Below are 27,062 nucleotides of genomic sequence, written 5' to 3'. Positions count from 1 at the left end.
TATTTTATTATTTAATTAAAAATTTAAAATATGAAACCCTTCACAAATTTGCATGTCTACCTTGTGCAGGGGGGCCACGCTAATCTTCCCTGTATGGGTCCAATTTTAGTATATGTGCTGCCAAAATGAGCACTATTGAATTTTTTTTTAGACTTTTACACTATGTTTAAATAAACAGTGAAGTTATATTTCTGGAAAAAGATTAAATAGCTCATCATTTTCTAAACATACTAGCTCGTTTCAATAAAAAATGATACTTTTGGCTGGGCACAGAGGCTAATTAATGCCTGTAATCCCAGCACTCTGGGGGGCCAAGGCAGGCGATTGCTTGAGCACAGGAGTCTGAGACCAGCCTGGGCAATGTGGTCTGGTCTCCAGAAAAAATACAAAAACTAGCCAGATGTGGTGGCACACATCTGTAGTCTCAGCTTCTCAGAAGGCTGAGGTGGGAGGATCACCTGAGCTGAATCACCTGAGGCTGCAGTGGGCTGTGATTGATCACTGGACTCCAGCTTGGGCAACAGAGTAAGGCCTTGTCTCTAAAAAAAAAGAAAAAAGACCTTTTCGCCTGCCTCAAACTCTCTGTAGAGCCCCTCTACTTCTCCCTTCTCACTGCATGCAGCAGCCACATTTTCCCTCCTTGTCATATTTCCAGGAAATCATGTGGCTGAGATTTTTGTTTGTATCTTTAAAAGCAGTGGTTTGAAGACTTGTTCGCAGCACCTGAATGTTACAATGCTTTTGCTGGAGCAACCTAAAATCTCACTACACCTTATTCCAGCCTAGGAACTAGAAATATTACAACAGCCAAAAGGGCGATGTGTGCATACAAATCTGTATCTCAAAAATGATGATGCAAAAAACATTTTCCAGAAAATCAGAGATCTGAGTTTTCCCATTTATATTCCTTGATCACGTGCCAACTTTATCAATATCAAAGAGTTAAAGAGATGGGCAAAGGCCGGGTGCGGTGGCTTATGCCTGTAATCCCAGCACTTCGGGAGGCTGAAGTGGGCAGATCACCTGAGGTCAGGAGTTCGAGACCAACCTGGCCAACATGGTGAAACCCTATCTCTCCTAAAAATACAAAAATTAGCCGGGCGTGGTGGCACACGCCTGTAATTCCAGCTACTAGGCAGGCTGAGGCAGGAGGCAGGAGAATCACTTGAACCTAGGGGGCGGAGGCTGCAGTGAGCTAAGATTGCCCCATTGCACTCCAGCCTGGGTGACAGAGTGAGACTCCACCTCAAAAAAATAATAATAAAAAAAATAACAAAAAGATGGGCAAATGAGTGGTAACCAGTGTCAAGGATTTGAGAACTCTTCATGGGACAGTAACAGTGGGAAAATCTCTCCATGAATGTTGCTATTTTCTACTAATGGGGAAAATGCTGCCATCGTTTGATTTTGAAAGCAGAATACTTTGGGGCAGCTTAAGAAATACACATGTAAAGTTCAAGGTTTGAAAAAGAGTGTCCTTAAAAGAGCCAGTTTGATTAACTGGGCATGGTGGCATGCGCCTGTAGTCCCAGCTACTTGGGAGGCTGAGGCCAAAGAATCGCTTGAACCCAGGAGGCGAAGGTTGCAGTGAGCCGGGATTGTGCCACCGAGCTCCAGCCTGGGCGACAGAGTGAGACTCTGTATCAAAAAAAAAAAAAAAAAAGAGCAAGCTTGGTGAGTTAGTGAAATTTTCTTTCCTTCCAGGTTATATATCAGCCAGTCATTGTTTCAAACATGATTACATCTCTCAAATGAGTGACAGTAACATTTTGAGTTTCCAAATGTAAAAGGAATGGCAAGTTCTGCCAGCTTTATCCTCGAGGGAAGCAAACTGTCGTGGCTTAATTGTCCCCCAGAGATCATTAGGACTGTTAATTATTTGAACTTTACTTCTTTTGGCTTTCCTAGGAAATGCAGCTGACCAGAAGTTTCTATGAAGGATAATGAGGTGGGACATATCTCCCTTAATATTCCCCATACATGCCTCTTTTCCTTTTCACAGGTACAAATGGCAGACCTGAGATGGCTCTTAGGGAATTGCATCCAGAATCCCGTTTCCTGTCCTACATTTTGCACTCTGGGTACCCCCTAAACTCCATCTTTCCTCAGACACTTCCAGGTCCTAGAGAAGAAAGAAAGGGGACCTCATCTTATGGCCAGGGCGTTGGGGCTTTACCCACATTCTATCATGTTAAACCCCACAAAACTCCTCAGAGGCAGGTATTATCTCATCCATTTTACAGAGGAAGGAAGAGAGGATCAAAGAGTCATTTCTCCAAGAGCTTACAGCTGTAAACTAGCTAGGGGCCTGACAGAAGCCTTTCCAACTCCAAAGCCCCCATGCTTTCCATTTGTCCAGAGAGCCCCCTGCAGTTACTCTCTGACCAATGACACATCTAGGCACAGTACCCATGCCAATAGCTAAGGTCAAGAAATGAGAACTACAAGTTGGGCGCGGTGGCTCATGCCTGTAATCCTAGCACTTTGGGAGGCTGGGGGCTGGGGGGGCGCTGGATCACTTGAGGTCAGGAGTTCGAAACCAGCCTGGCCAACATGGTGAAACCCTGTCTCTACTAAAAATACAAAAAAATTAGCTGGGCATGGTGGCGGGCACCTGTAATCCCAGCTACTTGGGAGGCTGAGGCAGGAGAATTGCTTGAACCCGGGAGGTGGAGGTTGCAGTGAGCCTAGATTGTGCCACTGCACTCCAGCCTGAGTGACAGAGTGACAGAGCAAGACTCTGTCTCAAAAAAAAAAAAAAAAAGGGGAACTACCACTGTGATCAGTACTACAACTATTACTAGTACTCACCACCCTGATTACAGCAGTTATCTTTCTGCTTTGGATTATAATTATTTGTGACTCTTGTCTTTCCCTCCAGTAAAGTGTGAGTCTTTGGATGGGAATTGTCAAAGTCACTTTACTATTCCCCAACGATGCCTAGAACAGTCAGGTGCACATGCGCCCTGGTGATTCTGGGACACTTTGGGAAATGGCTCCTCCTACAGGTGTCAAAGCTCAGTGATTAGCTTTGGTTCTGTTGACAGACGGGGCTGCCTTTTCATGGATATGCCATGGAAAGCAGCTTCTGATGTGGGTTGCAATGATCCCCATCCTAGTATTCATGCCACTGTGTAATCCCTCCCCTTGAGTGTGGGCTGGACATAGGGATTTGCTTCTAATGAACAGAATATGGCAAAAGTTTTGGGGGCCAGGCATGGTGGCTCACACCTGCAGTCCCAGCACTTTGGGAGGTCGAGGTAGGCAGATTACTTGAGGTCAGGAGTTCTAGACCAGCCTGGCCAACATGGTGAAACCCCGTCTCTATTGCAAATACAAAAATCAGCCAGGCGTGGTGGCTCACACCTGTAATCCCAACTACTTGGGAGGCTGAGGCAGGGGAATTGCTTGAACCTGGGAGGCAGATTGCAGTGAGCCAAGATCGCACCACTGCACTCCGGCTTGAGCGACAGAGCAAGACTTTGTCTCAAAAAGAAAAAAAGTGATGGGATGTCAGTTCTGTGCATAGGTTACAAAAGACTGTGCCTTTGCCTTGCTGTCACTCTCTCTGGCTCTTCTTGTGTGCTTTCTCTGATGGAGAAGGCTGGAGAGACCTATGTGACTACAGGCTGAGGGGCATCCTCTGTCCAACAGTCCTTGAGGACCTGATCCCTGTCAGCAACCATAAGAATGAGCCTGCAAATGAGACCGCAGCCCTGACACCTTGAATGCAGCCTTGTAAGAGCCCCTGATACAGAAGACCCAGCTGAGCCATGCCCCGACCCCCACTCCACAGGAACTGTGAGGTGATAAAGGTGGATTGTTTTAAGACACTAAGTTTGGGAGCAATTTATTGCACAGTAGTCAGTAATGAATCCTTATGCCAACTATGTAAGGTTTTCAGGGAGAAAGGGCTAGTCCCATTATTACCTAAATTGGAAATAAATGGAATTTGGGGGCTGCTCCCTGGGACTAGTCAGAGGGACTAAGAAGCATTTGCATCTAAACATTTAGTCATTGTAGTTGTTTTAATTGAAAAAGTTGCAGTACAGAACTCACAAACTATACTGTCTTGTTAACTTCCTCACTCGAGGAGGCTTGATTTCCGGCTTTTCCACAGGTGGCTGGGCAGTTTCCACACGAATAGGAATAGGACTTCTAGAGACACACCGAAAAACAGAACAATACCATCAAAAAAGGTTTATGGTCTTGTTTTAGCCATAGGGACTGCTTTCTCAGTTAATGTGTACCTTAATAACATTGATAGTCAAGAAATCCATTTTTTTGCCTTTCTACTCTACTTAGTTAATAATTATAATTATTTTTTAAAACCATAGAAAATCCAAACAGTAAGAAAAAAATCACAGGGAAGAAAATATAGCAAGTGGGGTAACTAAACTAATTGAGGTACCAAATAAAATTTCTCTGCTCCAAAGCAGCCACCCCTGCCCCCAATATGAGGGGTGAACCAGACTGAGGGTTTGGTTCATAACCAGGTTTTGCCAGTAAAATGAAGAGAAAGCTATGGATAACCTGTTTTTAATGCCAAGTAATCTGGTAGCTATTCTATTTTAAACATAGCACAGACTATATTTTTTTTAAAAAAAGATAAGAACCATACTATACTTTGTGTGAAAAATGCATAACCAGAAGACCTTTAGGACTCGCTGCAACACATTTTAATTCCATGTCTGTGTGAAAATGCTAAAAATTAAGTTTCACTTGTATCTTTACCCAATAATTTATTTCAGGTAACCAATGGACCCTACTCAAAATAGTAATTTTAAGAAAAAGTTTTAATGCATTTTTGTAGTGGTCATGACTAATTTCATTTTTAAAAAATCAGTTCATTACATCCTAGGACCAACAAGGCATCAAAACAAGTTGAGGTCCTTGAAAGGGACCCCTGGCAAGTCAGCTGACACTTCTGGGTCAGTGCTCAATATGGTGATAAGTACGTGGCCAGAGCCTAACAAATGCATGTTGAGGCCGGGTGCAGTGGCTCACGCCTGTAATCCCAGCACTTTAGGAGGCTGAGGTGGGCAGATCACTTGAGGTCAGGAGTTTGAGACCAGCCTGGGCAACATGATAATACCCGTCTCTACATAAAAATACAAAATTAGCCAGGTATGGTGGCGCATGCTTGTAGTCCCAGCTACTCAGGAGGCTGAGGTGGGAGGATCACCTGAGCCCAGGAGGTCGAGGCTGCAATGAGCCATGATTATGCTACTCTACTGCAGCCTGGGTGACAGAGTGAGACCCTGTCTCAAAAAAAAAAAAAGTATGTTGAATAAACACATGAATGAGAAAATAGAGGATTTGAGTCAATGCATCCTATACTCATGGTTTCCTCAAGCTGCAACTCCAGAGTAAAGGCAATGTGGTCCCTGAAGAACGTATAGTCTATTGGGGGAGCACATGAACTTGCTTGGGTGAAACGGTCAGCATCAGGGAAAGCTACGCGGAGGAGTTTCCTCTTTCCAGATGGAGCAAAGACCACAAAGATGAGAGGCAGAGTGGCGACCTAGCTGAACGCAGGGCACTAGAACTACTGTCTGGTGAGGTCTCAGTGGAAGAGCAGAGGGTTTTGACTGGAGGGAAAGTCGAGGCCAGGTCATATGGGGCCTCAGGCTGAGGAGTCTGCACTGAAGGCAATGGGCCTCAACTCTCTAAAGGTTTTAGGCAAAGGAGTGGCATAGTCAGATTTGCATTTTAGAAAGGTCCTTAGAACAATGAAGAGGACCAGGTGAAATGGAGGACAGAAGCATCTTAGAGGATTATGGGCAGCAGTAGGCCCGGAAGACAATGAGGGCTCAAGGTATAGTCAAGAGGAGAAGAGGACGGATGTGGAAGGTAAAATGAAAGTCAAATTGCCAGGACTTGGTGACCAATTAGATGAGGGAATAAGGTAGGAGAAAAGCAAGGACTCCCAGATTTCAGGCCTGGGTGAGGGGTAGGTAATAATATCATTGACTAAGAATGGAAACCAGGTGAAGGCTAGTGGGGTGGGGTGGGAAGACATGAATTAAGTTTTTGAAAAGCCCTGGAGGCAGCTGGATATGTATCTCAGGAGTAAGACAAATTTATACCAAGAACACAGATTGGGAATCATAAGGTGATACAGAGAAATGTTAGCTTTTATTTTTGGCTTCAAGTATAATAATTCCCCAGAGCAGTGGTTCTAGATCACCTAGGTGCCTGTTAACATGATGATTCTTGTCTCTACTGGCACCCCTCAAACCACCACCACACACATTCACACAAAGGATCCAAAAGCTCTGGAGTAGGACCCAGGAGTCTGTGTCTGTGTTTTTAAGAAGAGACTCTGATGCAGTGGTCCTTGGACCCATTTTGGAAAACTACCCTAAGGAGACCCTGCTGGTGTTAGTAAACCACCAGGTGGCAATGAGGCCACCACCACCATGCCAAGAAGGAAAGAGTTCCTGTTCTCTGTGAGATCAGGGGAGGAAGGACTTCCTCTGGGTTTGGGGTGGTGGTGGCCTGGAAGCTTTAAAGAACATGCGTAGGGGATGGGAGGAGAGTGGATGATGAGAAATTACTTAATGGGTACAATGTACATTATTTGAATGATGGATATTCTAAAAGCCCTGACTTCACTACTGTGCAATCTATGCACAGATCCAAGTTACACTTGTACCCCATAGATTTATGCAAATAAAAAATAGGCTAGGTGCAGTGGCTCACACCTGTAATCTCAGCACTTTGGGAGGCCGAGTTGGGTGGATCACTTAAGTCAGGAGTTCAAGACCAGCCTGGCCAACATAGTGAAGCCCTGTCTCTACTACAATTACAAAAATTAGCTGGGCACAGTGGCGCACACCTGTAATCCCAGTTACTCGGGAGGATGAGGCACAAGAATCCCTTGAATCTGGGAGGCAGAGGTTGCAGTGAGCCGAGATCACACCACTGCACTCCAGCCTGGGCAACAGAGGAAGACTCTGTCTTAAAAAATAATAATTAAATAAATAAATTTTAAAAAGGAACATATGTGGCTCCAGCACTAGCAAGAAGCTCAGCAGGCAAGGCACATCAATGGGCCAAGGGAAGCTGGGCCAAGGCCAAGCTGGAGTTGCAAGCAGAAGCCAGGTCCTGAAGGGCCTCCTGCACTCTGTTAAGGAGTTGGGATTCCATTCTGAGTATAAACGGAGCTTTTAAAGGGCTTTAAGCAGGGGGATGGCAAGGTGAAGCCCACATGCTTGAGTGACAACCCAAAGTGATTGATTTCTTTGTTAATGCAGCAGGCAGAGATATTAAAACTGAGAATAAGCAGCATTTTTGAGGCTTGCAGAAAGTTGGTTAAGCCAGTCTTTTTCCATCTCTTTGGGCTCATATTCTCTGTTTTCTCTGTCCTCTGATTTTATCAGCTAATGCCTTCGTGAGCAATATTTCAAGGATAATGTTGATGCTATAGAGAATATCATTTCCCCATTCAGACAAGGAGCAACAGACCTTACACTAGGGTCCTGAAGACTGGATTTCTTATTGATATTTACAAACGTTGATTCCTCTTTTCCACCCTGTTAAAGAAAGTATTCAGGTTAGTCAAAACTGAATATGTTGGCATGCAAAAAATGTTTTCAAGTCTCTTACATTCAAAAGGTTATAGAAATTGGCAAGTGGACCAAAGAGGTAGTTCACCAAGTACTCAATCAATAGAGAATCTTGCTCTGGTGTTTATATATGTTAACAAAAAATGTTTTCTTGAGTAATGGGATTAAGACAATCATTCAGATGCAATCAATTCTTGCATTCATGCTTTTATCGAACACCTGCTACGTGCCAGCTCCTGCTTGAATTAGAAAGGGATAGTGTGGGAAAAGCCAAACCCGCAGTTTAATCCCTCACCTCACAGTTTAGGTCAGGAATAATAATCAACTCTATGTTCACATAGCACTTACAGTTTACAAAGGAATTTGGAATCTGTCCTTTCACATCAGCATAACAACCATAACAGCCTGGCAGGAATCACATCATATGATTTTGAGAGAAACCTTGTCCTCCTCCCTCTGATGGGTCCCACAGAGAATGGTGGGGGAAGAAGAGACACCCACTCAGCCAGCCCGGCCAGCTGACCACACACTAGTGGTCAATACAACATGCAGAGGCCTGCAGTCCTCACGCCCATCACAACATACAGAGCTTGGCCTCTGTTCTAAATACATATTGAGCAAAGACTTCAAGCCTACTGGCTTGGAGGACATGGCATTATTAGCCTGTCAAGATTGCCCACATATAGATCCAGTCTTACATCCTAATCAAAGCCATTTTAATTTTTGTTTTTGATTTTTTATTTCTTGAGACAGGGTCTGTTCTGTTGCCCAGGCTGGAGTGCAGCAGCACGATCATGGCTCACTGAGGCCTTGACCTCCCGGGCTCAATCGATCCTCCTGCCTCAACCTCCAGAGTAGCTGGGACTACGGGCTCACACCACAACACGCAGCTAATTTTTTTCATATTTTTTTGTAGAGACAAGGTTTTGCTGTGTTACCCAGGCTGGTCTTGAACTCCTGGGCTCAAGCGATCTGCCCACCTCGGCCTCCCAAAATGCTGGGATTACAGGCATGAGCTACCACACCCAGCCAAAGCCTTTTTTAGAGTTAGCAACAGATAGTACCATTGGTCTGTTTGACTTCTGCTTCCTTTCCTTATACTCTCACTGTGCACTGATGCCAATAGGGGATTAACACTTAACCCCCTAGCAGTATACTTGGCTGTGCATCAACCTCCTCTCCCTCCATCACAACCCCTCAAAACCCTCTAAACCATGGATTCCCAAAGCACGCTTCTGTGTTCCTATGAATTTCAGTTCTACAGGTAACAGTAGGAGCTACTTATGGCCAGTTAGGTGTGAAAGAAAGTAAAACAGGCTTCTTTCCTCCAGGACTTTTCAGAGCCTATAAGAAGCTGATGTGCACTGGGACTGCCCCATGGGATTTCATGTGCAGCATTTCCAGAATTATCAGGGAGCATCCCGTGGGGCTTGTGTTCCTTATAACATCTTGGGAAACACTGCTGTCAAATTACTGACTTCACACTCCCCTGCTTTTTTCCTGCTTTCATGCCCTCCCGCTATGTCTTTTTGGCTAGGAAATGTGTTCTTACCTATTTCTCATCTCTTCCCTATACTTTACAAAATAGAATATTTTCAAGATACTGCACTTCTCCAATGGAGCAGAAATATGGGTCCTTCACAGATAATACCTGCAGCATGGGGTTATTGGGAACATGTTACAACTTTCTAATGTAGATAATTACAGCTTTGTAAATTGCAAAATATGTGTCAGTTTTGTTTGTTCTGTGATAGTATAAAAATGGCATACCTGAAATCAATGAAGGTAGACTGAAAATAAAGAATTTGTGACTATAACCTTGATATTCCTGAGTTTGTGATGGGAAATAAACCTGACCATCCTCTAAGAAGGGCTACCGCTGTTATCTGTAAGCAATCAGTGCCCCCAGCAATTTCACCACGCCACAACTGTGACCACTGTTGTCAATATCTCCTCAGTGGTAGGGCAAGGCATTGCACCAGGTACTCTGCATAGATCATCTCATGTAATTTTCACAATAACCTGATAGATGTTGTTATCTCCATTTTCATATGAGAGAACTAAGGATCAGAGAGGTTGACAAACAAGCTTACGGTGACATTCCTGATCAATCACAGATCAAGGTTCAAAGCCAGACTGTCTGACTTTGAAACTTTTGTGCTACATCTTACTGCCCCCTGTTTATATCACAACCCCCAAATAAAAAGCATTTTGTAAGCTTTCTCTTGACTTTCATGGTATGTTCTGGAAGGACCTAAATTATTCAGATTGCTACATATATAAATAGAAATAATAATACAAGAGATTACTGAGTATTTACTTTACCCTTGGCAACAGAAGCATATACATTAGGTTTATAAGGAATGAAGAATATAGTTTTTAAAATTTATTTATTTTTTACTTTATTTATTTGTTTATTTTTTGTGAGATGGAGTCTTGCTGTGTTGCCCAGGCTACAGTGCAGTGGAGCAATCTCTGCTCACTGTAGCCTCCGCCTCCTGGGTTCAGGCAATTCTCCTGCCTCAGCCTCCCGAGTAGTGGGATTATAGGCATGCACCACCACACCTGGCTAAGTTTCGTATTTTTAGTAGAGACAGGGCTGCGCCACATTGACCAGGCTACTCTCAATCTCCTGGCCTCAAGTGATCCACCCACCTTGGCCTCCCAATGTGCTGGGACTACAGGCATGAGCCACTGTGCCCAGGCTGAAGAAATAGTTATATATTTTTCTAATGAAATCATGGACTGCAGCTTTTTATAATATTTCCAGGACAAGGATGACAAGTGGGCTTCTACCTGAGTGCCAACTCTGATCAACAGGTGGTACCTCCTTGGAATACCCACCAGGTAGAAAGTGATTCTGAGGCTGCATTTAGGGTCACAGGGAAAGAGTCATGGTCCACCAGGGATACCTGTTATGAGTTGAAGTGGGAGAATTTATGGCAGCTATTAAACTAGCAACTTTTTTCTCCAAGTCCACCTTTCAAACATCTATTTTATGTAGCTGGCCCAGAGGCCTGCAAATCTCATGTCTGCTTTGCCAGTTGGCTCCATGATAGATTCTGTCCATATGGGGCACTCCTTCTTGTCTGCTTCCTGCCCCTGCTAGTCACCCCAGCCTTGCTGCTTCATGTGGGCAGCAGTAGTTCCTCCTACAGTCGCAGCTGAATACAATTTGGAGTTTTCCAACACTGGCAGATCCAGCTGCATGGTGTCCACCTCAGACACATCAGCACCAGCCAGCCGATGTCCCCTCCTCAGTCTGAGTCCAGGCCCCACAGGCATGTCTTAAGAGCTCAGAAATACCAGCGCCAGGCACAGTGGCCCCTGCTTAGAAGTCTGAGTCTAGTCTCCATAGGGCTTCTCCTCCAAATATCTAAATTTTAATGTTGACAGCATCTCTGTTCCCTCAGCTGTAGGGATGGAAAGTGTGGCCTGCAGTTGCTACCTCTGGTAACTTGGAGTCGTGTGGCCCAAAATGTGGTCCTGTGGGCTTGTTAGAAATGCATATTCAGGCTGGCACAGTGGCTCATGCCTGTAATCCCAGTACTTCAGGAGGCTGAGGCGGGAGGATTGCTTGAGTCCAGGAGTTCGAGACCAGCCTGGCCAAGATGGTAAAACCCTGTCTCTATAAAAAATACAAAAATTAGCCAGGTGTGATGGTGCATGCCTGTAGTCCCAGCTGCTCGGTAGGCTGAGGCAGGAAGATTGATTGAGCCTGTGAGGTTGAGGCCATAGTGAGCCATGATCCCACCGCTGCAGCCCAGCCTTTGCAACAGAGTGAGACAAGAAAGAAAGAAAGAAAAAGAAAGAGAGAGGGAGAGGAGAGCAGAGGAGAGGAGAGGAGAGGAGAGGAGAGGAGAGGAACCCCCACCCCAATTTACCAAATCTCTGGGGACAGGGCCCAGTTTTCCAGGTGACTTATGCACAATAACATTTGAGAACTGCTGCCTTCAAGTTCTCTTTTTACCCTTTCATGTACCTAATTCTTTTAAATTAAAATCTTGGTTCACATATCAGGTATGGTTCACATACCCGGTTCCCATCTCCTGACTGGACTCTGACTGACACAGCATCTCAGTCCTATGGTGCCACTTTCTTCTCTGTGGCATCAAGGAAATCCTATAACATGAAATCAAAGGAATGTATGCATTCTGCGCACCTGGATGTTCACTCGGGAAGCATTTTCCAACTGGGCTTTCAGAATGTTACACTTCACATGATCCGCCACAGGGGAAGGCAAAAGTGGAGTCTGAAGAGTTTTCTCTGAGACTTTCTTTTCTTCAGCCTGAGACAAACCAAAACACGCACAGCAGATTGTAAACAAAGACAGAACCATGTGCATTAACTTTTCCCAATAATCATAACTGCATATAACACATAGACCTACATGCATAGACAGGGGTGTCACCAACTCCTTGTATTTTTATCAGTGCTTTACTATTGGCAAAGGATTCCCAGGCACAGCATCTCATTCCCTCGTGAAATAGGGTGAGGACCTACCAGAATCCAGGGTAAAGGTTTAAAGACAGGAAAAGGCTTTTCCAGCATCATGGGGCAAGAGCCAGTGGCAGAACAGGACATCTCTTGGTTCAAGTCCCCTAACCTCTGTCCAGTGTTATTTTCCCCATAACTGCCATCTCTTACATAGAAAGATTCAATTCTGTGACTTGTTGGGTCCAGGGGAAGGGTACAAAATATTCATTGGTAGTTTCACAACAAATCTTGCAGAAAATTGTGATTTTTCAACAAGAAATTTATATTTGTTATCTTATTGTAGCGTGCCTTGCACTTCAGTAATTTGCATGACCTTTATAATTTTTGCCATATCTCGTGTATTCACTGAACATGTATCTATAATTCATGTGATCCAGTTAAGGTGAATGACTCTGGGACCACCTATTTGAACTGTGTCCAAAGCAATAACATCTTTGAAATTATAGGCTTTATTGACTATTATATTTATTATAATAAACATGATGATATTTACATCACTATTAAAATAAAAAGTACTCATCCATGTGTACAACCTGAAATCATCTTTGGTGGTATACACACCACATTTTGGGAAATAATGTCTTATTGTTAACCATGCCTATTGTGGTCATTTCATATCCCAATGCTAATATGGTACCTGGCACATAGTAGATGTCCAATAAATACCTATTAAAGAAGATTATGATAACATACAGTCATTATTAGAAGAGACGCGTTTAATAAGAAAGACACAGGACCATGAGATTGCTAGAGGTCAGTTCAGTAATATTAGGACTAAATGTGACATATCAGCCACCATGCACCAGAGCAAGAATCAAATGTCCTGAAGCTCTCAAGTTCTTCAAGTTCCAACATTAGTCTTATTCACTAATTAAGAAGTCCTACTGAGCACGTTGGTACACACCAAGTGCTATGAAAGCTAGAGGAAGTATAGAGCAACTAGCCAGCTGATATCATTTAATAAAGAAATGAGGTAGAGTTTCCCAGGGGGACCTCCAAACATATGGAGAAGCATTTGGTAGACTAAGCAGAACTCTCCAATTTTATGTAATAGCAAGACAGGCAGAGACAGATTTGAATCCCAGCTCTTTCATTTACTTGGACCATTAAAAAAAAAAGGATCATGGGCTGGGCACGGTGGCTCACACTTGTAATCCCAGTGCTTTGGGAGGCCGGGGCAAGCGGATCACTTGAGCCCAGGAGTTGGAGACCAGCCTAGGAAACACAGTGAAACCTCATCTCTACTAACAATAGAAAAATTAAGAGGGCGTGGTGGCCCACATCTATAATTCCAGCTACTCGGGAGAATCACCTGAGCTCAGGGGCGGAGGTTGCAGAGAGCCAAGACTGCGCCACTGCACCCCAGCATGGGTGACAGAGCAAAACCCTGTCTCAAAAAAAAAAAAAAAAAAAGAAAAGAAAAAAATGATGCTGATTACAAAAAAAAAAATGATGCCAGTGGCCAACATATACTGAGAGCTTATTATGGGTTAGCCGCTGAATATGCATTTCATATGCATGTCTCACCGAGTCCCCTCATGTAACCATCTCATTTCAAGGTAGCTACTATCATTATCCCCATTTTATAGATACAAAAAACAAAGCAGATAGATGGTAAGTCACTTGCCCATAGTCACACAGGAAGTAAGCAGAGGAGCCAAGACTGACAGCCAGAAATGGTGACATTGCTTACTCCAAAGCCAGAGCTCCTGACTAGTCAATCATACTGCTTCCCCTTAAATTCTCTGAATCTGTTTCTTTCTACATAGGATTGTTATGGTGCTCAAGTGAGAAAAACAGATATAAATGGCACTTTCAGGTTAGATTCCTTTTTTTTTTTTTTTTTTGAGACGGAGTCTCGCCTTGTCGCCCAGGCTGGAGTGCAGTGGCACAATCTTGGCTCACTGCAAGCTCTGCTTCCCGGCTTCACGCCATTCTCCTGCCTCAGCTTCCCGAGTAGCTGGGACTACAGGTGCCCACCACCGTGCCCAGCTAATTTTTTGTATTTTTAGTAGAGATGGGGTTCCACCGTGTTAGCCAGGATGGTCTCAATCTCCTGACCTTGTGATCCGCCTGCCTCGGCCTCCCAAAGTGCTGGGATTACAGGTGTGTGCCACCACGCCCGGCCAGATTAGATTCTTCAGTTAGCAAATATATACAATAATAATAATAAAAAAAGAAGAGCACTGGATGTGAGAACACTAATGATCGATCCCGAGCTATCAATCGTTCCTGAGCCGTCAAGTTGAATCTGAAGAAAGCTGGCTCATTTGACTGGATTCGTTATCCTGAAGGCTTCCACGTTCTCCTTCAGGCAAATAAGTAACATTTATTTTGAAAGGTGAGGTTTACAGTATACCCTTAAGATAATTTATCTTATGTTTGTAAATCCTGTTACATCAAGATAATTGAATGGATATTTCACTGGTGCATGAAGATATAATTTTAAAATTAGATTTAATTTTTCAGAATGGCAGGCTGGTATACAGGAGTCAAATTGGTTATAAAGCCCATTTGAGGCTTTTGACAATTGCTTAAGGGGAAGTAGTTATACTGGCAGTAATGACCGAAGACCCACTTCGAAAAAAAGAATGCTGCTAAAATAAGAATGAAAAGTTAGCATTGATTTTCCCCGTGAATTTACTAATTCTAAACTGCATTTTTGGACATAAAATTCAAGCTGGCTTGTTCTTATTCATTCTGGACAATGCAAGACCTGTAATATTCTGCTATATGAACTGATGCAGGTGAAGGCCAATATACATTTTGGGAAATTGGTGCATCGTTATATGAATTTGTATAAGCTTCTGGGTTCCAAGACTGTATCATTCCTGCCTGGAGGATGGCTTCAAGAATGCTGTGCTTTCTCTTTTCCTGTGACTGTATTTTGTATTTTATGTTCAGTCAGTTTGAATTGTGGAAAGATACTTTGTTGTTCAATATGGGATTACAGATTTCAAAACATAGACATGAATGACAAGGAGGCTTTGATATTATTATAGTTGGAAATAGTCCATCTGTTTGGGGTATCGTTTGGGGATAAAGAAATGATCAGATGTATATTTAAATTGTTTACACAAATTGTTTACACATCTAAAATCTGATGAGAATGAAATTCTTGTGTTAATTTTGGGCACAAGCTTTGGAACTGGACAGTGAAAATGACATCTCACCATTCAATCAAGAACAGGAAGTTATCCAAACCTTAGAAGAATCACAGGATTCTTGATCCTTGAGGCTGGAAAAAACCTTAAAAGCCATCCAAGCCAGTGGCTCCCAATTTTGGTGTCATGATCAGAAGTGAGAAGTGAGGTCTGTTGCAAGGAATGTTTCATGAATGATAACAACAACAACAAAAAAAATTAAAGTGTGGCCAGGCATGGTGGCTCATGCCTGTAATCCCAGCACTTTGGGAGGCTGAGGCGGGTGGATCACTTGAGGCCAGGGGTTCAAGACCAGCCTGGCCAACATGATGAAATCCCGTCTCCTCTACTAAAAATATAAAAATTAGCCAGGTGTGGTGGCGTGTGCCTATAATCCCAGCTACTTGGGAGGTTGAGGCAAGAGAATTGCTTGAACCTGGGAGGCGGAGGTTGCAGTGAGCTGAGATCATGCCACTGCACTCCAGCCTGGGAGGCAGAGCAAGACTCCATCTTAAAAAAAAAAAAAAAAAAAAAAAAAAAAAGTGTGAAGTAATATATTGTGTGTGTGTGTGTGTGTGTGTCAGGACAAAGTCAAAATTATCTGTATAATCACATCACTCTAGCTTACTTGATTACTAACGCATTTTTTTTTTTTTTTTGAAAGAGAGTCTCACTCTGTCACCTAGGCTGCAATGCAGTGGCAGGATCTCAGCTCACTGCAACCTCTGCCTCGTGGGTTCAAGTGATTCTTCTGCCTCAGCCTCCCTAGTAGCTGGGATTACAGGTGCCTGCCACCACACCTTGCTAATTTTTGTACTTATAGTAGAGATGAGGGTCTCGCCATGTTGCTCAGGCTGGTCTTGAACTCCTGACCTCAAGAGATCCACCTGCCTTAACCTCCCAAAGTGCTAGGATTACAGGCATGAGCCACCATGCCAGGCCAATTTCTTTGAGTGGAGGAGATAGGAAGAGGATTGTTACTTGACCTCCAGGGAAATGCTCAATAACCCCCAGGTGTCTCAGGTAGGCCTTCACCTAGAGCAAACCGCTAACGTCAATGCCCCACCAATAGTCATGGCAATTGCAAATCACTATAGAGCTTGTGAGTTCTGTGCTACACTATATGCTGTATTTCCTTGCAAAATATTTTTGGATTTTGCCAAACTCTAGATAAGCCCCCATTAAAACCATTTATTGTGTATACTGCAGAAGAAAAGTTGAAAACCAAGCGACTAAGAAAACGAAGACCAATCAGGGGGCACACGGTGCATTGGGTTGAATCCCTAGCAGCTAGGGCAAGCCTGCTCAATAAAGATTTGTTGATTGAATGGCTATCAGAGCCATCCTGCAGGAGGAATTCTCTCGTGATCTGGTGATCATGGAGGGTGGTAGAGAAAAAAAAAGTGAATGAGCAGGGCTTTGAAGGTTAAACCTGAAGTTGGGGTCCATTAGTAATCAGAGGAACTTTAGGCCGCTCTGCTGAGGGATTATGGGAAAGGTCAGGGATGGGAAGGGCAGGAGGTGTAACCTTCCCATGCTGCACAGGGCAGTTCTTCCAAATTCTTCCTATTCCCTCTCATAAAGGGACAGAGCTAAGCATTAAAGTGGAAGAAAGGAACCATGAATGAAAAAGATTCTTCCCTTGGGGATTTAAAAAATTGAAATTTATGTACAACAATGGTTCTCAACTGGGGAGATTTTGCTTCTCTGAGAACATTTGGCAATGTCTGGAGACATTTTCGGTTGTCACAACTGGATGGGGGTCCCTAACGGCATTTAGTGCATTGTGGCTGCAAAACATTTTACAATGCACAGGACGGCCACTGCAAAAAAGAGTCATCAGGCCAAAATGTTGCTAGTGCCAAACTTGAGAAACGCTGGCAAAGAAAATGAGGAAGCATGTTGGAGTGCAAAGGACACTGGATGGAGAGTCAAGGGCCTTGCAACCTTGTGAAGGGCCGTGTGACCTTGAGAAAGTCATTTCTCTTCTTCTGGTCTGAGACATTGAGAAGGTTGTCAAGGGCTGTGCAACCTTGAGAAAGTCATTTCCCTTCCTCTAGTCTGAGACATTGTGAATGTTGCACTGAATGACAGACTGAATCCAGCAGTGGTATGTATCGTTCTAAGATAAAATTTGACTTTTATAAGGCTGCCTATTTGGATGTAAGAATAGGTCTAGCCAAAACGGGGCCCGGCTTCTGCCCTGTCTCCTTCTCCCTCTCTTCCTTCCATCTGCAAATGGTTACTGAACATCTACAATGTGCCAGGCGTTGTCAGAGGGAGATAGAGGGCTAGAAATGCAAAGCGGTAAATATGGATGCTCCCTCTGGAGCTTTCGGTCTAGTAGGAGGGAGAGACAACTAACAAACAGATCTAGCCTGTCGGGCCAAACACTGGGAACAACGCCTAATGCTACAATTCACCCAAAAGGAAGCTAAGTAAATATTTGCTCCTAAAGGACAGCCTGAACAGAAATGTCAGGAAAGATGGAATAGAGATCCCTCCAAGGCAAAGGCACTTGGTTTAGCAGGCAGGCTAGGGTAGTAATCAGAGGTTTGATGTCAGCACCAAGTCCATGGTCATGGCAGAGCCCCGGCCCTTGGCACCTTGTTTATGTTGATGTGCAGAGGAGGCCAGGGTCCAGCAGCCTTCACAGTTTCCAGTTCCAGCTTCTTTAGATGGGCAGCAGCTTCACTGAACAAGGCAGGTGTTCCTGGACTCAGTTCTACAAAGCAGCCAGGAGAAATAAATAAGGAAAGGTTGAAAGGACAGACAGATACAAGGGAAAAGGGACACTTGCCAGCACCCGATTCCCAGCACCCTTTCTGCCGGCCTCCTCCTCCTCCAGCAGCTCTCATGCCTTGAGTATGCATCAGCTGATAGGGTGTGAGAATATCTGAGGTCAAGGTTTCAAGATCTAACTGTCCCACACGTGAGCTGGACGCCCCTGGGTACGTTGTTTTGCCTCTCTGATCCTCTGAGCCATTTAAAAATGCAAACAAAATTACTTACCTTGCAGAGTTGCTGTGAATATCAAATGAAGTCATTTATGTATAAATGCTTTAAAAATGGAAAAGCACTATGCAAATTGGAAAGATTAGTGTTCAGGCTAACAGGCATATAATGTGCCCTTAAAAGCCATGTTATATTCCTAAAATCAAATCCATTGATTTTTATTTTTGTGCTACTTTGGATTCATTTGCCACTACTTCTCTTTCCAGCTTGAATTTACTCATTAATACATTAAATATTCATTAAATATTAAATATTCATTACATATTAAAATTTGTGCCAAGTATCATTAGCAATTGGGATCTGGGAGCTGAAAGAAAGAGGTGAATGAGACACAGTTTTAATCTAATGAGGATGACAGACACATGTGGAGATATTCTGAAGAAGACTGAGAAAAGGTTTATTTAATTGCTAAAGGAGCAAGATGGAATCGAGGATGGGTGTTACAGAACATTTCACTGACAAGCGAACATTTGAATGGGCTGCTAAAGGATGTGTAGGAGTTCAACAAGGTGGGGAAAAGTATTCCAGGCAAAGGGAACAGCAGGTGCAAAGGACAGAGTTGAGACCCAGTAGAGTATTTTGTGAGAAGAGAGTAGTTCTGTGTAGCTAGAGTATGGTGAGGAGTGGAGGGAAGAATGAAGACCTTGGCAGGGGTCAGGATATGCAAGGTCTGTGTATGGCCCTGCTCAGAAGCGAGGACTTTATCCCAGACAGTGAAGAGCTAATGAAAGGTCTTATGGCATGTGGTCAGAGTTATGTGGTGAGAACTATGACTTCGGCAGCTACTATTTGGAGATTGTCCTGGAGCAGGTACCCCTTAGGAGGCTGTTATGGTTATTTAGATATACAAAGATGAGGCAGGGACTAGGGCACGGGCAGTGTGGACAGTGATGAGGGACAGAGTTCTGATTCTTTAATACCAAGTGGGTGTCGAGTTTCCATTTCCAGCTCAGCTGACACAGAGTTGTTCCCTGTGGCCCCAAGGTGAAGGTTGGATGGCCCATCCCGTCTCATCAGCTCACAGACTCACACAATATCAGAGCTGAAAGATTCCTTGGTCATCATCTCAATACCCTCTACCCTATTTCATGGATGAGAAAATAGAAGATCAAAGAGGGAACTCAGTTCAAGGGTAAGAGCTAGAATTGAAGCCTCCACTTTAGTACTTTTCTTTTCTTTTCTTTTTTGAGACAGAGTCTCACTCTGCCACCCAGGCTGGAGTGCAGTGGCACCATCTTGGCTCACTGCAACCTCCACCTCCCAAGTTCAAGTGATTCTCGTGCCTCGGCCTCCCAAGTAGCCAGGATTACAGGTGCACGACACCATGCCCAGCTAATTTTCATATTTTCAGTAGAGACAGGGTTTCACCATGTTGGCCAGGTTGGTCTCGAACTCCTGACCTCGGATGATCCACCCATCTCGGCCTCCCAAAGTGCTGGGATTACAAGCATAATTACAACCTCTGCCTCCAAGTTTCAAGCGATTCTCCTGCCTCAACCTCCCGAGTAGCTGAGATTATAGGCATGTGCCACTGCGTCCAGTCTTCAGTACTTTTCAAACCACATTTGATAAACAACAGGTTCTTTCCCCCAGTCTACCAAAGATGAATTCTCTGGTAACATATAATAAAAGTGAGTTTCTAGAAAAATAAAATAACGGACATGCAGAATCAAAGCCCATATTTTTATTAGATTTAAAAGATATAAACTCATTCTGTCATATTGCTAACAATATTTCTGGGCTGGGTATGGTGGCTCATGCCTATAATCCCAGAACTTTGGGAGGCTGAAGCAGGAGTGTTACTTAAGCCCAAGAGTTCAAGACCATCCTGGGCAACATGGCAAGACCCTGTCATAAAATAAAATAATAAAATTTCAAATTGCTCACTCTTTATTTTTGTAACTCCTCTTTCTGGGACCCATAACAGTGGACAGATTGGATCCACCTGACACCACTTTGCTCTCCCAAGTGGAATGTCAAAAATGGGATAGAATGAGTTTTTCTATGATGAAGAAAGTAGAAAGTCCAGCCATCACTCCCCTCCCCTCTTTCTCTTTTCCATTGCTCAAGCCAGTGCTGGGTACTGCAGAGGCAGAGAACTGTTAAGAAAGGAGGTGGCAGCCGGGCGCCATGGCTCATGCCTGTAATCCCAGCACTTTGGGATTTTTTTCCTCCAGCTCTTTTGTAAGGCACTAACCTATTCATAAGAGTGGAACTCTTACGACTTAATCACTTTTCAAAAGCCTTCACTTCTTGACCGTGCGCAGTGGCTCATGCCTGTAATTCCAGCACTTTGGGAGGCCGAGGTGGGTGGATCACCTGAGGTCAAGAGTTTGAGATCAGCCTGGCCAACATAGTGAAACCCCGTCTCTACTAAAAATACAAAAATTAGCTGGGTGTGGTGGCACAAACCTATAATCTCAGCTACTCGGGAGGCTGAGGCAGGATAATTGCTTGAACCTGGGAGGAGGAGGTTGCAGTGAGCCGAGATCGTGCCACTGCACTCCAGCCTGGGTGACAGAGCCAGACTCCAGACTCCGTCTCAAAAAAAAAAAAAAAAAAAAAAAAAAGAAAGGAGGTGGAGAACTGTGATCCTGTAATGAAATTAGAGTTTATTGGTAAGCCATAATCCCTAAAGTGTTTCTACTCAAATGCATAATGCTCTTGTCTACTCTGGCCCAAAACTGGTAGCCCAGCATAACATGACCACCATTGTGTGCTGCACCGCAAGGGTCTGTCTTAAGAATCTAGGGAAGTCTCGTGCCCTGCAGCATTGCTCCCCCTTTTCCTGCCTTGCCTCCTCCACCGCTACTCACTTGTAAGGGACTTGCTGCTGGAGTTTGGGGACCTCAGAGGCCCCTCTTTGTTCTCCAGGGTCAGTGAGAGGCTGTAGTTTGAGTGGTGCTGGTGCTGATGCTGGTGCTGGTGCTGGTGGTGATGCCTTCCTGAAGCTGCGGTGAGGAACGGCGTGCCCCCATTCTCCTCAATGCCAAAAGGCAACCGGTCCGAGCTGCTGAGCACTGGGGAAGGGAGCGGGTAGCTGTGGAGGGTGACACAGTCAGGATTTAGAAAAGCAAAACGACCCGTAAGCCCTCTGTGTACTTTCAAAGACGTTTTCTAGGCATTAAACACTGAAAGAAATAAATTCAAAAAATAGATCCATAGTTATTATAAAGTATATATAATGGTAATGTTATACTTAAGAAAAAGAGCCAAGTAGAAGTTTGTATATATCAGAGACTTTAAATCTTGTAACTTAAAGAAGTATTTGAAATTAAATGAAATAACATTTATTTCTTTTTTTAAAGGTGTTCTCTAAATGAGAGGAAGAGGTAAAAACAATAATAAAAAATCATTTGTAAATAATCCTATGATAAGATCATAATGCAAACTAGAAGTCTTGCGGTCACTTTCTCTTCCTCTCTGTCACCCAGAACATGCAGAAAGCTCCAGTTAACATCACTGCTACCACATCTTTTTCTTGAGACAGGGTCTCGCTGTGTTGCCCAGGCTGGAGTGCAGTGGTGCAAACACAGCTCACTGTGGCCTCAAGCTCCCAGGCTCAAGCGATTCTCCCACCTCAGCCTCCCAGGCAGCTGGGACCACAGGGATACGACACCATGCCTGGCTAATTGTTAAAATTTTTTGTAGAGACAGGATCTCGCTATGTTGCCCAGGCTGGTGTCAAACTCCTGGGCTCAAGTGGTCCACCCTCCTGGGCTTCCCAAAATGCTGGGATTACAGGTGTAAGCCACTGTGCCCAGCTTACAACGTCTTTTAACTCCAGTGGACCACCTCCTTTAAAAAAAAAAAAAAAAACAACTAGGATTGCCCCATTTGAAGGCTGTGTCATCTCCCACCCAGACTCTTGTAACAGATTCCTGCCAGCTCTCCCCGTCTCTGCTCGTTCCTTTAGTCCATCCTCCACAGAGTAATTGCCAGAGTGCTATTCTAATTACATTCCACACCATGCTCTCCTTCTTCAAGGAGCTTGAATATATCTCTAATACTAATAATTCTTTTTTTTTTGGCAGTGTCTCACTCTGTTGCCCAGGCTGGAATACAGTGGTGCTATCTCAGCTCACTGCAACCTCCACCTCCCGGGCTCAAGCAGTTCTCATGCCTCAGCCTCCTGAGTAGCTGGGATTACAGGTGCACACCACTAAGCCTGGCTAAAAATTTTTGTATTTTTAGTAGAGACGGGGTTTCACCATGTTGGCCAGGCTGGTTTCGAACTCCTGACCTCAAGTGATCTGCCCGCCTCGGCCTCCGAAAGTGCTGGGATTATAGGCATGAACCACCGCACTCAGCCTAATACCAATAATTCTTAACCACTTTAAGACAGAATCCCCTTTGAAAATCTGGTGAATACCATGAACCTTCCCTGCACAAAGAAACAACATTCTACACATAACATCAGGCCCTTTAGAGCCTCTCCATGGATCCAGGTGAAGAGCCCTGGCTTGAAGGATAAAAACCACAGTCCTTTATGTGGCACTGACAGCACCTCCACCCGCCCACAATCTTGGCTCCTTCTCTTTTCAGCCTCATCTGCTACATCCTTCTACTTCCCACCCTAACTCCTTCCCATCCCGATGCCTCTCACTTCTTGGTGACTCCTGGAGTCCTTCCTCATCTGTCAACCCAGTGAAAATACTCCTTCTTCCAGGAAGACTTCCAGCCTTTAAGACCCAGATAAAGATCCCTTCCTCCTACTCCCCGGCAGGGCTAAGCCCTTTTTCTGCTCATTCCCATGGTTCAGATCTCTACTGCCCACTCTTTCACTCTGTCTTCAAGGAACTCACACTCCAGAGTAGGAAGCTCTGTGATTCAGTCACTTACAATCATACTAGAACAAACTGCTAAGAAAATGCAGAAGTGGAAGCAATCAGTTCTCCTGGGGGAAGGTGTTTGTAAGGGAAAGAGCATTTGGGGGAAGACAGTTAGGTTTTGCTGGACAATTCTTGAAACATAATCTTCCTTCTTATAGGAAACCCCATTCCTTGTGTTTGTACGGGATTGACATTTCCTCCTCAGGGGTGGGCCTGAGACTTGGGCCTGGCCAGAGTCCTGCATCCTTCTAATGAGAGTATTCTGGAATGTGATCCAGTTAGGGACAATCAAGAGTTTTTCCTAAGATTTAACACATGAAAACTGAAAGGAAGGCTGTTTCTTTGTGACAGGCAAGCAGGGCTTTATTGTGCCTTTTTGTGCCACAAGCACTTTTGTCTTTGTCCATTTTCTTTCCTTTTTTTGAGACGGAGTCTCGCTCTGTCACCCAGGCTAGAGTGCAGTGGCACGATCTCAGCTCACTGCAAACTCTGCCTCCCCGGTTCACGCCATTCTCCTGCTTCAGCCTCCTGAGTAGCTGGGACTACAGGCGCCCGCCACCACGCCCGGCTATTTTTTTGTGTTTTTAATAGAGATGGGGTTTCACCGTGTTAGCCAGGATGGTCTCGATCCCCTGACCTCGTGATCCACCCGCCTCAGCCTCCCAAAGTGCTGAGATTACAGGCGTGAGCCACCGTGCCCAGTCGCCTTTGTCCATTTTCTATAAAAATTAACTAAAAATTAAATTTCACAACTGCATAAAAGTAAATATGTTAATAACATATATTAAAACATTTTCTTCAACTGAAAATCCATTTTTTTCTTATTTTAAAAAATCTGTAAAATCTTTTTGTGGGCCCCTGGAAGTATTGCGAGTCTAAGTATTGTGTGCCTACTGTGTGTAATGGGTAAGCTGGCTCCAGCTGTAAGGATGATGGAAGTTAGGGCTCTTTGTGAACGTCTTTTCTGGACACAGAGAAGTAGTCCCTGTGAGACTGAGGCCAATGCACAAAGAAAGACAAGATGAGCAGACGTTAGAGATAGTAAGAGAGAGAAGAAACTTAATGGTATCATTTTAGCTCCTGGTTCCAGCCACACCTGAAGCTGGCATTATCACTGAACTTTTCAATTATAAGCTCCAGTAAATGCCTTTATTTATTTATTTATTGCTTGAAGTAGTTGAGTTTTTCCAATTAATAACCCACATGCTTGAAATCAGAGGAGGTGTGTTATTTTGTCATTGTTTTTTTGTGTGTAGAATTTCTTTTCAGTGGAAAAGGTAGAAACAGCTGTTCCAGGCTTAAGGAATAGTATGAGCAAAGGAACGGTGGTTGAAAGAGCAGGATGTCTGGAGAAGTGAGGAAGGAAGTAGCAGGAAGGGAGACTAAGACAGGCTGGGGCTAGTTATGAAGGGCTTAGAGTGCCTGGTTATCAAGGAAAGGGCTTAAGCAAGGGAGTTTCATTTTGGAGAGTTTGTTTTGAGTGCTGCGTGGAGGAGACTGGTTGGGGAGAGACTACAGTATCTCTCTGTTAGGAGACTGCCGCAGGGTGGAATCTAGACTAACCTGGTGGATGGAGTGAGGTGAACTGCCTTCTGGGATATTTCGAAGCTGTGTAAGCAGGGCTTGCAGATCTGTCACTTGGGGACATTGGGAGGAGGTGTCATTGAAGACTGTGTTGCAGATGCAGGAGACAGTCCAGAAGAAATGGCACTATTTGTCCCCTACATTGCCCCATGAGCTGCATCTCTGACCCATCTTGGATGCCTCCTGGAGACTTTGCTCAAGGACAGTTCTGTGTGTGCACATGTGTGTGTGCATGCGCGTGTGTTGGTGTGTGTGAGCATATGTTTGTGTGTGCGTGTGTGTAAGAATGTGGAAGAAGGCACGGTTTTGGTTTCTGGGAATCACGATCCCTCCTCGCCTCTCCAACCTGAAACATAACCAGAGTATCCACCCTCTTCATGCCCCATGGAGGTAGCAAAAAGTGCCCTGAGTTGGAGTGGAAAAACCTGGGCTCAAGTCTTAGTTCTGCCCCTACTTTGCAGGAGAAGCTTGGGCAGTCACTCTGAGCCTCCACTCCCTCAAGTGTAACGTGAGTTGGGTTAAGTGATTTCTGGGCAAATTTCGGGATCTGAGAATCATCCTTTCCCCCAACTATTTATCCAGTACTTGCCGTATGTCTCAGATACTGTGCTAGCTATTTTACAGAAAAGATTCCCTTTTAAAAACATGGAGGCCTTTACCTGTTATATAGTAGGTGTTCCATAAATATTTGGTGGAAGGAAGAAGGGAGGGGAGGGAGGGGGAGGAAGGAAGAATGAAAGGAAGGATGGATTAATGAAGTTGTGCAGCTGGGATTTGACAATAGGTCTGTGGACCCCAAAGCCTGTTAATATTATTTTTCCTGTCTTGCAAATATGGTGAAAATAATATCTGTCCTAAGGAGCTGCAGAGACTGGGAGCTCAGAACAGAGAAAATTCCGCTTTGCTTGGAAGGCCTGGAGAGGGCTTCCCAACTGAGGGGATCGTCTTCCACCCTGCCCTTCTTCCTTGCTGCCGCCAGCCTATTAAAGGTCTAACACCATCATTGTCTAGGTGAGAGGCACAAATCAGAGAAACATCAAAAGGAAAAGATAGGGATACTAGCTGGATTTGAGAAAGGGAGAACATGGAGATACAGAAGGGTCAGAAAACTCCAATTTTTTTAAGCCTAGAGGACCAGGCAAATGGCATGTCATTAATAGAAAAAAGGAGGTGGCAAATGAGGGCTGCTTTGAGCAGAGAAAATTATGATAGACCATCACATGGGTAACAAAGAGTGTGAGAATGAACACCCGAAGGGAAAGATGTCTTGTAGCAGAGATCTGGCATATATTCAGGGCTGGAGGTGGAGTTGGAAAGCTTTGAGTAAGAGTTCCTGAGGGATGGCAAATAGATATCATCTGTCATGCCAACTCCAATTGATTTTCACTCTCTGCTTGGAGTGCAAGATTCAGAAGGAGTCTGAGGTTGTGCCCAACTCAGGGGGAAAGAGTGCGGTGATTGATTATTGATGTCTGCCATGGACTTGGAAGAGCACAGTGGTATCATGCATTTGTCTTTCCAAGTTAAAAGTGAGTGGTATTTAAAACTTTTTTATTTCAAGGAAACCCAGAGTAAAGAGTTAAACAGTAAAAAGATATATATGCAGGGAGTGAGAAAGTGCATTTCATAACACGGCAAATAAAATATGCATGTGTGACCTTCATCTTATAGCTACTTTGGAGAGAGGCAGAGAAAGAAACAAATGAAAAGATAAATAGATGAGGGTCAGAGAAGCTGCCTGAATCTGCTCAGGTTAAAGGTCTTTCGCAGAGCAAAGGTTCCTAAGCAAGCAGTAGAATGACTTGGGTGCTTTCTCAGCTCACACGCCTGGGGGATCATCCTGAAGATTCTAACATGGAGAAGTTTTGTGGGGTTGCTCATGGCTTCATGGATTGTGCCCTGCGGAACTCCTGGAGATGCCACTCACAGACTTCAATGTAAATGACATTCGCTAGGTTGCACGTCTTCCCTCTTCATAGAGACCTCAGAGGTCAAGCCCACCCTAGAAGGTCCAGCAGTACTCAGGGACCTTGGCTAAGGCCCAGGAGATGAGGCCTGCTGCACACTCACCATCACCAGAGACTGAGGTTCATGAGACTCCTGACATTCTGGAAAGGAGGTCCCACATCCTGGTTTTCAGGGTGGGTGACAGAGGACAGATGTAGGCTTCAGTCTCTGCCTTCATCAGCTGGCAGTTGAAAAGAAATCTAGTGTGGAAGAAGGGGCTGCTATGTGCCTAGCACTGTGCTAGGCACTTTAATGGTTAATTTTCAGTTTTCCTGCAAGGAAGCTGCTGGTGCCCCCTTAGACACTGGGGCTTAGTGAAAGGGAGTAATGCGCGCTGTTAGTAAATGCAGACTGAGAACTGACCCTGATCTCATTTCTTCTCTTCCCTTTTCTCAGAGGAAGACCCAGTTCCC

At 44.3% G+C, this 27,062-nt stretch overlaps 1 protein-coding gene and 1 non-coding gene across 6 annotated transcripts in view; both read right to left on the bottom strand.

Annotated features, from left to right (window-relative positions):
• The window catches only part of EPB41L4B (erythrocyte membrane protein band 4.1 like 4B), a 148,476-nt gene that overhangs the window by 23,767 nt on the left and 97,647 nt on the right, over positions 1 to 27,062 (bottom strand). For all 5 annotated transcript variants that reach the window (XM_030823749.1, XM_003260336.4, XM_030823649.1 and 2 more), the window contains 5 exons: positions 21,043 to 21,266; positions 17,818 to 17,936; positions 11,734 to 11,859; positions 7,471 to 7,538; positions 4,060 to 4,158 (listed from right to left, as the gene is read on the bottom strand). In XM_030823749.1, coding sequence (XP_030679609.1) covers positions 4,060 to 4,158; positions 7,471 to 7,538; positions 11,734 to 11,859; positions 17,818 to 17,936; positions 21,043 to 21,266 — 636 coding nt within the window. The remainder of the gene's footprint in view (positions 1 to 4,059; positions 4,159 to 7,470; positions 7,539 to 11,733; positions 11,860 to 17,817; positions 17,937 to 21,042; positions 21,267 to 27,062) is intronic.
• On the bottom strand, positions 25 to 133 carry LOC115836007. The gene has a single exon (XR_004031009.1). It is a non-coding gene; the product is annotated as a U6 spliceosomal RNA (small nuclear RNA).

Source organism: Nomascus leucogenys, chromosome 1a, assembly GCF_006542625.1.
Source record: "Nomascus leucogenys isolate Asia chromosome 1a, Asia_NLE_v1, whole genome shotgun sequence".
Taxonomy (NCBI): domain Eukaryota; kingdom Metazoa; phylum Chordata; class Mammalia; order Primates; family Hylobatidae; genus Nomascus; species Nomascus leucogenys.
The sequence above is the reverse complement of the archived record's forward strand: the minus strand, read 5'-3'. Positions and strand labels throughout refer to the sequence as shown.